Below are 13,065 nucleotides of genomic sequence, written 5' to 3'. Positions count from 1 at the left end.
GGGAAATGTGACGCAGGAAGAGGAAGGGACTCGGCACAAAAAGTCTCCCCCCCCCCTCCCCTGTCTCACAATGTAAAGTTTGCATCAGTTCTTGTGCAAAGTCGTTTTTGAATATGTAATTACTGTGGTGTAAATACGCATCTGCATTGTATAGATTGTACAAAAAGGTGATTATTTAAACTTGCAAAATGTGATTTGGGCCTTGTTGGATGTTAGAAATGTTGCTGTGGATATGATGCATTGACTAGTGGACAGAGGGAGAGAAGACAAAGGACTCTAGATGTCTTTGTGCTGCAGATATCCCTCCGATCATGTCTTTTGTTGTCATAAAAAAAAGGAAAAAAATCCCAATAACAAAGTCATGTATGGTGACCCAGTGTTTCAGTGTTCATGCACATGAAGGAGCGTTTTGTTTTAGATGCTGTCAACATGGTGTCGCCTCCTCCTCCTTTCACTGCGTGTGTAGAATAAGCTCTATGAAATCATGTCCTGAATTAAAAAACGTCTTGTTTTACGTTCTGGAGACGCACTTCTTGAAACACGACCCCCCCCCCTGTTGTATCCGTACCGTGACATCAGTGTGTTTGACCCGAAGCTCTGCGTTACTCTGCTATTAAAAAGCCAGTGAGTCACCGAGAGGAGCTCCAGCTCTGAGTGAGTGACATGTGGACACTAACTTCATCTGGTGAAAAAAAGGGGGAGGCTGGTCTTTGGTCAGCTGTTGCGCCTGCGCTGCAAAAAATATCCACATCAGCAAGTAATTTCATCTTAATTTAACTCCTAATCTGTTTTTTTGACGCAAATAAACAGCTGGCACATGTTATTTGGAGTAGAACAAGGTGTTATTCTATCATGTTCTCTTCATTTCTAAGGATTTTAAGGCTCTGTTTGACTTTTTACAAGGATATTTTTTGCAGTGCGCGTGCTTTCCAGATCCTCCCAGCACTTTCCGGAACCTTCGTCTTGTGAAATCCCCGTCCAGTATAAAACCCGCAGCCAAGAGGGCTTCATTTTTTTAGGAAAAGCAGTGCACGCTTTAACGGTGCGTAGTTGGATAAACTAGTGACCGCGCAACATCCCAGAAAGATAAAGTTTTGCCCACACATAGATTACTGTAGTTCTGTATTTTAATAGTGAAAGAAAAGTTTTGGTTCGGGGTAGTTTGGTCCAAACAGCAGAACTTGAACTGGTCTAGAACTCATCTGGACATGGCAGAGGGAGACTTCTACACGATGGGAAGCCGGCAGAGGTTTCCCCGGGATCCGTTTGGAGAGTCCCCGTTCAGGGATCAGCTCGGGTCTCGCTTTATGGAGGATGACTTTGGGATGCCATCTTTCCCCGAAGATTTGTCAATGGACTGGCCGGGCTGGGCTCGGCCTGGTCGGCTCGGCACGCGCCTCAGCACGTCGCCCTTCGGCAGCGGTTTACGCACAGGTTTCCCCTCGCGGCAGTCCGCGGGAGGCCCCGCGGTGTTCACCAGCAGGTACGGCGAGCCGTCCTCCCATGGCTCCCCGACCACCACCACCACCAGCACCGGGGGGGAGCCCTGGAAGGTTTGCGTCAACGTCCACAGCTTCAAACCAGAGGAGTTAACCATCAAAACCAGGGACGGATTTGTAGACGTGTCAGGTGAGTTGGGATGATGTCGCAGAGGCCTAAACTGAACTGAAACAGGTTGTGTTTTTTCTGCAGGATAAATAAGTTTTTGGTCAAAGTGTATTGAGGATAAGTGTCTTACTTTTTCTTTGCATTTTCTTAAGACTCAATATCTATGAATATTTATTTTTGGACAAACTACTGGAATTAAATTAAGTAATGTTGTTGTTGTGTCTCCGGCTGTGTTAAAACAGCATATAGATCTGAATTCAGGAAGATAACAGTTAACATACAATATAATTGAACATCTGCAGCATATTTCTAATACAATCATATTAAATAGTAATAATAATTTCATTGAGAGATTTTGGATTGTTGACCTCAGTGTTTCTAAAACTTCTCATCCCTTCAATATATTTTTTTTATTTGTACTTTAACTTTTCACCAGCTGGTCACATTTAGAGAAAATATCTTGAACAACCATCACGTGAGACATAAAAGTTGCACAGAACAATGTGTGCACTCGTAAAATACACGGACAAAGCAGCAGTCCAGCCAAATCAAAAGGCAGAATCTTCTCTCTCAGGCTCTTCACTCCGAGCTGAGTGAGAAACACCAGCTCTGTCTCTCTGGCAGCAGCTTTGAAAGCAGCACCATGAAAGCCTCGGCGCTACAACATGGCCTCAGCATTAATTACTCTTGATATGGGAGAGCCAAACTGATTTCGGGGCCTGGGACTTTCATGTTGGCAGGCAGATCCTCAAGCTTGGACACCTGTTTCAGATTCCTGCAGAATCACTCCCTCAGTCACCCACCAGCTCGATTTAGATTGAAGGCAAGGCCCGTGACAACAGTCTCTGTTTACAATAAGACGAGCCGCCGCTCGACGCCCGAGAGAATGTTCTTGAGAACAGTTTTTCTGTTTCCTGCTGGTGTCGCGTTCTTGCCCAGTCACTGGTTATGGGAGTAAGTTACAGATATGACGTCGACGTGTCAGTGCTTCATCGAGACGGATGAATTCCAGGGAGACCCGGCGCCGAGGAGGGCTCAAAGGACAGCGGGGCCCCTGACTCTGAGTTTTTTATAAACACATTGTTGGTATGCCAGTTGGGTCATTCAATCAGCGCCATGTTGGGCCTGTTAGTGACTCGTCCTCCAGCTCTCCTCCCAGAACATTCAGTGTTGTGAGCGTTACGTAGAGCATTTGTAACTTGGCATGTCTGTCGTAACAATCTTAAAAATAAGCGTCGGCAGCGCCTCGTTGGATGACTCTCTGACCAAACCTCCATTATTCATGACCTGGGACCCGTTTTAAGTCTTGGTGAGGTTTTAAATAATAATGTCATGACTTGGGCACTTTGGGCAGGCGGAGTCGTCACTGTGGGGGTATTGGGTAGCGCACAGCGGAGTGCAGACGGGGGTCGAGGGGTGGAGCGGGCCGTGATATTTAGCAGCCCCACAGCAGCTGCTATAGCGAGCCCGAGAAATACAACGGCCGTAAACCGAGCTAGCGGGAGGTGTTCCATCATTTCATGTCCATTTCAACCCACCCAGTGGCCCCAAAGTATAAAAAACACTGCCACTGGTTGAGCAATGGAAAACTGTGTGGGCCAAATGAAACATGTTTCCATCCCAGTGTCACCACCAGCTTTTTAAACAATGTGATCGAATCGAACTGGACACTCATTTATGATACATGACGTTGCTAAACTGTCTCAACTAAAATACATATCTGAGGTTATTTAACGTTACTCTGCACTCTCTCACTTATTTTGTTTGTTTTTTCAAACAGGAAAACATGAAGAGAAGCAGGAAGAAGGAGGCATAGTCACAAAGAACTTCACAAAGAAGATACAGTGAGTATAATCTCAGGGGTGATTGATGGATGCAAACTCTCTTTTGGTTTTCCACACTGCACATTATGGACACAAACCATATTTATGACCACATGTGCAAGATATTAACTGTGTTGAAGGCTGAAGTGTTGGTACATTTCAGCCCAAGTACTGTATATGACTGCATTAAGTTTCCAATCATAGACTTTAAAACTTTATTTTCTGCAATTTGATACAAATGTCTTCTCGGTCACTTTAATTCCCTCTTAAAGCTCTATGTGTATTAACTTTGCTTGTTTGCTGAATACTAACATGTACATGAACCCCATGAGAACGGAATGCTGGTTAATCAGAAGACTTTTTTATGGAGAACTCTTGAAGGAAAACCTCACCAACAAAATGACCATTTGTATGTCATTTACTCACCCAGCGGTACCTTCACCTCTTGAGGAAAACCAGAGTATTCTACTGCGTTGTGTGAGAGCTTGTATCGGGATGTTTTGATGTCATTTTTCTCTTGTTGATCGCGATCCCCATTTACCTCAATTCATCAAGACCTTTCTCAGTTCTGACTCTTCATTCGCCGTGGAGGCATGAGAGAAAAATAGTTTTCCTTAAGAATTCAAGGTACCAAGGGGATAGTAATCTAAATAAAAATGGTAATTTTGTAGGTGAAGTACTCCTTGACATAGAAGAGGACATATATTTTAGAAATACAGAGAATCGTGTCCTTACTCGACAACATGACATCATCCTGTATCGTTGCTGTTCATTTATCTCCTAATAATGTAAAAGTCAGTCCACAGCTCTCACTTAAAAAGTTGTAAACAGCTACAAACAGCTTTAAGTGGACAAACAAAGTGTCCTCAACACTCCCGAACACTAGCATACTGATTCAGGCTCTACACACGGAGAAGTGTCGGTGTGTACGGCTGCACCAACGTCTCGGTCCCGTTGGAACTCATACGAGCCAAACGGCTCACAGAAGTTTCCACAACCTGCCCGGCTCGCCGCCTGTTTTAATTGGGCAGCGAGAGGACTTCAAACAGCAGTGCTACTCATCGCTGGTGCGAATCGCTGGCGCGTCACTCCGGTTTCTGCTCAGTTCCTGTTAGCTAATTAGTAAGCAGTTGTGCTCGCCCAGCACTGTTCATGTCACAATGCTGGTAATTGGAAAGCTCTCAGATCAGGCCCGTGCTCCTCAGCGAAGCAAAACATAAAATAAATTACTGACTGAATGGGTATGTATAGAGGGGGGGGGGGGGGTCAAATATATAAATAACTGACCTCGATACCCAAATCCTCTGCTCATAATAAAACAGAGAGATGTCACAGTGCTAGTGTGTATGGTTGGGGATGTACTTTAAATGAAGCACCAACTACTTTTTCATTTAGGTTCTTATGCAAAGTAACTAAAAGCTGTCAGAAAATATGGAATAAAATGCAAATATTTCCTCTGAATGTGGAGTAGAATAACAAAGAAGATAAGATTATCCTTTATTGGTCCCGCAAAGTGCAACAACAAGAGGCAACAGTAAAAAGCAACGATAATAAATAAGTCATCAAACAGTGAAGATATTATAAATAAGTAAACCGTGAAACGAACAAAAAGTAATATAAGATAGACCACATTACTGCACATATGAAATGTTGCTGTAGCACGAAGAAATGAGAATATTTCATGTCGCTCACAATATGTTTAGTTGTATACATTGCAACATGTATAGTTGCAACATACAGTATGATTTAAATGTTTCTGCACACACACACACTCGCCGTGTCCGGTCTCACTGTCTTGTCTCTGTCTCTGCATCTCTGTCGGGGGGAGAAAAGCATATTGGACAGTGTTTTGGCAGCTCTACAAAATCAATGTGTGAGATAAAATGTGCGCTTGCCAGAAGTAAATAAACTCCCCGAGCTGGACAGATAAGGTTTCGGCCGGAGTCCCGCGTTAATGGGCCGGCTGAGTGATTTGACTTTGTCAGAAGGGGCAACTTTGCTCCACAGCGATTGGCCCCTTGAAGAAAAGCAGGTGGGGGGTGCAGGGATGAGTCATGACTACCCAGAAATGAGTCGGCATTTTTGCACTTTTGATTCCCTCCTCTCAAAGTCAACAGGTTCTAAGTAAGGTGCCATTTAGAGATTTCAACGTTTTATTCTCCAATACATAATACGTCAAGTGTCTAAAAAAAGGCGGTTGTTTTTGGCACCACCATTGGTTTCAATGTTTACAATACTGTAGTTTACAACCAAATACAATACAATACAAAATGTGCATTTTCATGGACCTACTTCCTGCAACTTGTATTTATTTTATTTTTAGCTTGAATTGAATCGCTCTCGTTCCCTCCAACACGGAGGCCGTGTTTTCAGTTTCGGTTTTGTTTATCCGTTTGTCAGCAGGATTACAGAAAAAAACGACCTGCCTGATTTTCATTAAAACTCTGTGGAAGGATGTAGCATGAGCAGGATTACAGGATTATCTTTCACTTTTGTGCACATTGCCAGATACCTTCGGGCATTTGGCCTTGGCAGAGGTCTGTTTAGGTTCTATCTAAATAGGATGTATTATAATCTGATGCTTAAGACGATCATATATTTCTATCAGAACAACTTTCTCCATTTTTTGTTATTTTCTTTTTCCCACCTATTGCCCCCCTAGCGATATAAGGAGGTGTGGGCCCTCCATTAGATTTTTGTACTTGCTGGAGGGTGTTGTTGTTGCAGTGGACCTGTAAAGCTCCATGAGACGCTGTACGTGATACTCGCCCGCACGAATAGACCTGACTTGACCCCTCTGTCTGTTTGCTTCTGTGTGATGAAGCTTCAGTCCCTTCTGACTTATTTCTCAGTGAAGTGGGAAAAGCCAGTGGAGGGTCCTCTCTAATTAAATGGAGTGCAAACCCACAGTCTCGGCCTCCTCGTCTGAACGGGGCAGCCTGATGTTTATATTAACTCCCAGAGACACTTGGCTGCTCACACCGAAAATCCACAATACCCATATTTGGCCACACTGTCTGGACAGAGTTGCCTGGAATTCTTGGGTGTTTGCCTGTGAAGCCGTTTGGAGGACTTTCATTCCAAAGGGATGTGTGGGATTTTGATGAATCAACTTGAAACCAACTTGACAACTTAATACCAGTATCAGTTTGGTAAAGTAACATCATTAAATAGCATTGCTCCGGAGGTAACACCCTTACATACTGCAGCTCTGGCTGAACTTCTTGCAAGTTGTGCAAGCCAATTATCCCACTCTTCTCTGGCAAATATAACATTTTCAGCATGAGAAGTGTCAAAAACAATATGACGCAGAGAGGAGAAAAAATAAATTGGCGAACACAAAATTAGCTGTCGCCTGTATGACGGATGGGAGCAGCAGATTAGGAAACTGTACACGATGGTAATTTACAGGTGTTAAACTCGTGCAGGCAGACGCTCTCGTTAATTGGAATCGGGTTCATTTTGTACCTCACACCTGGAGCCCATGTGTGTTTTTCCTCTCCCTCGTCTTCGTCGCAGAGCTAGAGAATATTTTATGAAAACTCCTTTTGAGTTCATCTCCCGGGTGTGAGATTTTGTGAGCGTAGAACGGGCGCTATATCCGAGGAGGACTGGGTGAACATTTTTAACAACAGTCAAAATCCCAAGCCAAGTCTTTTTTTTTTTTAGCTCAGATCATCTAACTGCAGGCTGTTTATTGGTATTGTGTCAGTGAAAAAATCCCCACAATTAATGTTTATGGAGGAAAATATCCCATATTTGCATGACCTCCAAGCAGGAAGTGAACTGATGCTCTCGGCTGTTTCTCCTCACCGCTCTCCTCCGCTTTGTTGCTCCCACTCGTGCTTTTAAACATGCTGAACACACAGCGGCTCACAGATTTTACACCAAGTAAACTTCTGCTGCTCTTAACATCTGAACTTTTGCATAAAAAAATCCCACTCACTCATTCTCACCTCTCTTACTCTCTCATCAGGATCCCGATAGATGTGGACCCCGTGACCGTCTTCGCCTCCCTGTCCCCCGAGGGCGTCCTCATCATCGAAGCTCGGCAGACGCCTCCGTATTACCTCTTCAGCGACGACGGCTCCCCGCAGGGTGGAGACGCGCAGGTGGAGGTGGAGGCCTTCAAGCCCCAGGAGGCCCCCGCCGTCTAGAACCCAGCGTCCTCACCAACGTAACGAATCATCCTGCACTGTTGATGACATGTTTGACAGGAAATGTTTGGCCTTCAGCCTAATGCTAATGTGTAAAATAGAATAGGTGAGTCTTGTTTGAGGGCCTCATTAAAGCTGCACAAGGCAGAGATTTTAAGTATACAAGCAGATAAGTGAAGAGCTTCCTGTTCCTACAGACAGAGATGCTCTACATTGGCCGCGTTGCCCAAATTAAATTCAGGTGTCACTTCTTTTTCATGTCAAAACCCAAAACTCAAATGTCCAGAAGAACCCAAAACACAAGGTGGTTTTTTTCAACTCTTTTATTGCAATGATTGGAGACCAGCTGCTTGGATAAACATGTACTCCTGTTTCATTTCTTCCAGTTAGACCCTCTACTGTCAGTCTGTGTCTCTCATGTATTACTGTTCACTGCCGTTCTGAAGATATGCATTTCAGTTTCATTCGATTTTTTTCCAAGTTCACAAACTTGTCTTGTGCAGCTTTAATATTATACAGAGTTATATCCTGAGGTTATGCAAGAGCCGTTGGGCCGCTGATGCATCATAAGTCACAGCATTCTCACAAACCGGTAAGTTAATATGACACTGTATGTGAATCACAGTTGTATTTATGTTAACATGCAATTCATTTATTGGAGGTTTTTGCATCGATTGTATTGTTTGTGATTTTATTTGGTTGAAAACAAAAACAAATGTGCCTTTATTTCCTTGAGTGCCTTGACTTCCTTCAGTTCTACAGCTGTTTATCTTTTGAGTTGATGAATGTCACTTAAACTGACAAGAATCGAAAGCAAGTTACCTTTTGTGGCTTCATTGTGGGGTGAATTGTATTCTACCAAAGTGTATTGTAAATATACTTCAATCATGTGCCAATTCATTCTAAGTATTAATCTAAATATGAATCTAAAGTGTTCCACGTTTTGCAACATGGCTTCCTTTTTTTTCCTTTTTTCTATTTGAGTGTTGGGGAAGACGGCTGCATGGTCGCTGGAGCGGACAGTCTGACTTGTTTGCCAAAGACGTTTGTCTCCTGCGTTCTTTTTTGTTGTTGTTGACGTCTTTGTGTTGGCTGATGCAATAAAAAAAAAGATGTCCAGCCAATCTCCCAGTGTGTCTTAACATCTGTGTCTCTTTATTGAGAGCCACTCTCTGGCCCGGCACCAAGGATCCAGGGAGCCTGTGGTGTTGTTGTTGGATACCAGAAGGAATTGGGCAGCAGATTAGCGGAGGGCTTAGTGCTGGCTGAGATCGGCACCGCCGTGTGCTGCGGAATGGGCCAAATGCATGGAGGCAGCACTGCCACAGCTTTTTGTATGTAAGTGCGCAAAAAAAAAAAATAATAATAATTGGGGCAGCTCCTTTGCATGCTGTGATGTAAAATATTGCAATCCTCTCTGTGTATTGGAATCAGGAGGGATGATCAGCTGGGAAAAGAAGTTGGAAAAACATCTGTTTACTGCTATTAGATGATGACCTGTGCTGCCATGGCAACGTCATAATTGGGCAAGCTATTCACCTGGAAGTGACTAATGCACAGCTGTGCAAACGTATAGTGTCAGATTAATGTCAAAACCTCTTAGCTGGAACGGCATGATAATTAATCACTTCTTTTTTTTATTTTGCACTCATGTATTTTCAGAGGTATGAATACGATGCTCATGACTGTGATCGCTTATTCAGGAACGGTTGCAAATTCACACATTCGTTTAAAGATTGAGAGGATGTAAAAAAAAAAACATGGGAATAATGAGTGACACCAACACAATTTTCACATGCTCTTGCTTTATTGGAGCTCCAAAGACAGCATGGTTATATATGGCTACGTGTAGCTACGGACTAAAATGCATCTGTTGAACTGGCGCAAGGCAAGCTGTGCAGGCTGTTTCAGTGTTTTGTCAAAATGTGGTGTGTGTGCAACATTTTGCCGATATTCGTGCCTCTACTCGGCGTGTTCTTGTTTTACGTCGGCGGCCTCCAGCTCCTGGCTCGGGCCCTCCTCGCTCTGTGGACTCTCGCCCAGCTCCGGCTCCTCGGGGTGGGTGATCTCCTCTGTGGCCTCCTCCCCTGAGCCTGCCATCACCTGGATCTCTCCATCCACGGCTGGTTCTTTGTGTTCAGCCTGTTCGGATGCATCTGTGTGGATTTCCTGATATTCACGGCTCTTCTGAGAATCTTGAAGACTTACTATGTCTTCGCCGTCTACAGGCGCTGAAGGGCTGGACTCTCCGGCTGGCTCTTCGTGGGTCTCCTCCTCCTGGTCCCTCCCCTCGTCATGCTGCTGAGGCCCAGCTGTGGCGCTGCCAGGGTGGGCCTGATCGCCCTGAACCTCCCGTTGAGACTCTTCCCCATCTTCTGCAGACGGAAAACACTGGGCCTCCGGAGCTCTGCAGTTATCCAGTTCTGTATCAGGGGCTTCATATTTCTCCTGTTTTTCTCCAGTCACCTCCAACTCCACCTGTATTTGTGCATGAATATGAAGGAAATGTCAGCAGTGAAATGAAATCATTACAGCTAGCTCAGCTCTCATGCCCCACCTCAATACCACTGCACTTGCATGCCAGTCCTTTCGTAAGTGGAGATTTAAGAGGGATATTGAGTTGGATGCAATCAGCACATATTGTTCAGAACTTGTCTTTAAACTCTCCAGTTGGAAGGAATGCTTTGACATTTTGGGAAATGTGCTTGACTCTCATCAGGAAAGCAAATAAGCACATATACCAAAATGTCAAACAATTCCTTTCAGGGGAGTCACTCCAAGTGAATAGGGCAAACCTAAAATGTTATGTTTAAATGTGAAAATTAGGAATTATCTTATTTAATATGCACTCATTTGCATATATTTCCAGAGCAGAAATCTGCACAATGGATAAAGCCAGGTTCAAAATTAATTTTGATGAATTGGAGATGGAATTTGGATATATTTTTGTGTTAATCAGAAAACTCTGTCAACAGCCTAAAAATAACAATATCGCCGTGTTTTTTTAGAGATGACATATAGAGATGAATCATATATGAACGTAAAAACCTTCGGAATGGAGATAAAAAGGAAAATGGAAGGTTTGTTGTGCTACTGAAGTGGACATGTCTGGCTCAATAGGGTACAATTTATTAACTAATTAATATCACGATGAAACTTCCCCACTTTATTACTTACATTGAGACAATCATCCTTTGTATTACCAGTTGTCTGAAATGTTATTTTTAAATGTACAAATGAGGAATTATCTAATGCAAACCGTTGCTGAATTTAGGACAAAACTACAGAAACAAGAAGACAAATTGGCAAGATAAACACCTAGTGTGTGTTTTTATTTAGTTTAGACTGAATAAAGACATGTTATGGAAGCAAAATAGCCCCAAGTATCAAAATGTATCAGAGCGTTGGGTGTCTCGCTCTAAACGTGACCTGCTGTGGTCACCTTTATGGGAATGATGACGGCAGTAGGAACGGAGGATTTGGAAACTGGAGCTTCCACAGTCAGGAGACCGTCAACAGAAAGCGTGGATACGATTTTGGTCACATCAATCTCAGCTGGCAGCCTGAAAAACGACACAATCCTGTTTACAATGTACATACAGTGGCCTAATATCTATTTCTTTCCCCAGAATGTGTGTGCGTAATAGTCTGCAGGTTTATTATCAGTGTTTACTCTGCATACCTGTATTTCCTTGTAAAACATCTGGCAATAAATCCATGCTCGTCCGGCCTCTCCTCGTGCCTCCCTGGGGATGGATCACCGTTTATGGGGCAGAATGTGAGAACACACAGAGGAATCGAGCAACTACGGAGCAACCACTCAACACAGAAATTCATTTCTACCACAGCGCTGTGATTTCCCCGAGCCCATTCTATTCAGCAGCTTTCTCATTTTGTTTCGTTCAGCTTCCTTTCCATCAGTGTTTAGTTTTGAGGGGTTTATTCTGTGAACTGGGAGAGAAGTCTATTTAGATAACTCTGTTAAGAGATTATAATATTAGATAGATGCAATTATTAATACTTGAGCAGAAACTATCCTGTGTGCAAAAGTAATTAGCAATGCTAAAGTGAACTCTTGATGCTGTTTAATTAACAGAACTGCACGCCAAAGCTCTGTACCTCCGACCTCCAGGAATCCGTCTCTGACGCTGAGTGAAATCTCTGAGGGGAAGAAGTGAGCCACTTCCAGGCCGACCCTCCACTTGTACTGCTCCTTGTTAATCTGCTGGCCGGCATGATCCGTGGGCCCAGAGATGTGAGGCACCAACAGCGGCCAGAAGCAGCCGGCCAAACTCCTCTGGAGCCGGTCCACGTCCATCCACCGAGGGTCCCCCGGCTCCAGGAAGGGCGGCATGCCAACATCCTGATTGAAAAGCCTGCTGTACTGCCAGCATTTTCTCAGGGGAAACCAGGGGACACCTCCGCCGTTCGCCCCGGATGACGACTCTGTTTTGTCAAGTTCGCTCATGATTTCAAGAAATTAAATTGCAGACAAAAAAAACCCCCCTATGAACCTGGAAAGAAAACTGGAATTGGAGGCTCTTTCGTTGAATTTCAGCAATTAAAATCTCCTTAGGGAGTGAGGGAATGATGAAAGACATCTATGCAGGGCTTTATATACTGCTCCTGTCTGTTTTAGCACTTATTAAGCACTCATGCCGATCCCATGAGAGGGTATGTGTGGGCATGCATGGGGTGATGGGTGTGGAGGGAGGGAGGCCGCTACCTCTCGCTGGCCTGAAGAAGGCGGCAGACTAATTAGTTGTATTTTTATCTTTTGAAGGTGCAATGACAAATAGCGAGCAGTTGGCTGGGGCTACTTTGTGTTTGAACTGTTGCACTTGTTGCCTGAAGGCCGTTCTTTTCTCACATCCCGGTGAACTCTATTCTGCCAGTGGTGACTGGGCTCCTCAGTGTTGTCGTGAGCCATCGAGAGTGTCTCTTCTCGCTGCGTTTCACCCTCCTCAAAGGACACACAGTGGCAGTGGTTTGTCTGGAGCATGAAAATACCTCCACTGGAGGCCGAGGATGACACAAAATGATCTGTTTTGTGTTTTCTGAAACGTTTCAGTGGCCTGTGTGTGTGTGTGTGTGTGTGTGTGTGTGTGTGTGTGTGTGTGTGTGTGTGTGTGTGTGTGTGTGTGTGTGTGTGTGTGTGTGTGTGTGTGTGTGTGTGTGTGTGCAGTGAGTGTGCAAAGCTCCCTTCCACTTCTATTTTTCTTTCGCTCGGTAGTCTCAACAGGGTTATTATTGTGCCCTCTTTTATCCAGTGTGACAGACTTGTCAGTGTTTCATTTTTAGAGCCGTGTGCCCTGAGATCTTGGCATACTGTCCACTGGAGCACAAAACAGATTGAACAGATGTTTCTGACACTTTGTGTGATGCCTTACACACAAATTCTGTCTGTAGGATATACTGTGAGAGGTTCAATTGGGTTTCACTGCTGCTGCTGCTGCTGCTGCTGCTGCTGCTGCTGC

General features: G+C 44.2%; 2 protein-coding genes across 3 annotated transcripts; one reads left to right on the top strand and one right to left on the bottom strand.

Annotated features, from left to right (window-relative positions):
- Positions 1-982: 982 nt before the first annotated feature.
- On the top strand, positions 983-9,958 carry hspb8 (heat shock protein b8). Of its 2 annotated transcripts, XM_079270395.1 has the most exons (4): positions 983-1,629; positions 3,389-3,452; positions 7,408-7,608; positions 9,817-9,958. In XM_079270395.1, the coding sequence occupies exons 1-3, from the start codon at positions 1,209-1,211 to the stop codon at positions 7,586-7,588; spliced, it is 666 nt and encodes a 221-aa protein (XP_079126521.1). In that variant the 5' UTR covers positions 983-1,208; the 3' UTR covers positions 7,589-7,608; positions 9,817-9,958. The 2 variants fall into 2 exon arrangements, with proteins under 2 accessions (XP_079126521.1, XP_079126520.1); XM_079270394.1 differs by lacking the exon at positions 9,817-9,958 and having other exon boundaries at positions 984-1,629; positions 7,408-8,712.
- Positions 9,385-12,188, bottom strand: LOC306778737 (uncharacterized protein). The gene is made up of 4 exons (XM_079270393.1): positions 11,708-12,188; positions 11,271-11,334; positions 11,031-11,151; positions 9,385-10,066 (listed from the first exon to the last, which is right to left on the bottom strand). The coding sequence occupies exons 1-4, from the start codon at positions 12,054-12,056 to the stop codon at positions 9,551-9,553; spliced, it is 1,050 nt and encodes a 349-aa protein (XP_079126519.1). The 5' UTR covers positions 12,057-12,188; the 3' UTR covers positions 9,385-9,550.
- Positions 12,189-13,065: the final 877 nt, after the last annotated feature.

Source organism: Melanostigma gelatinosum (genome assembly GCF_949748355.1).
Source record: "Melanostigma gelatinosum genome assembly, chromosome: 6".
Taxonomy (NCBI): Eukaryota; Metazoa; Chordata; class Actinopteri; order Perciformes; family Zoarcidae; genus Melanostigma; species Melanostigma gelatinosum.
This window is presented reverse-complemented; position numbering and strand designations above follow the sequence as displayed.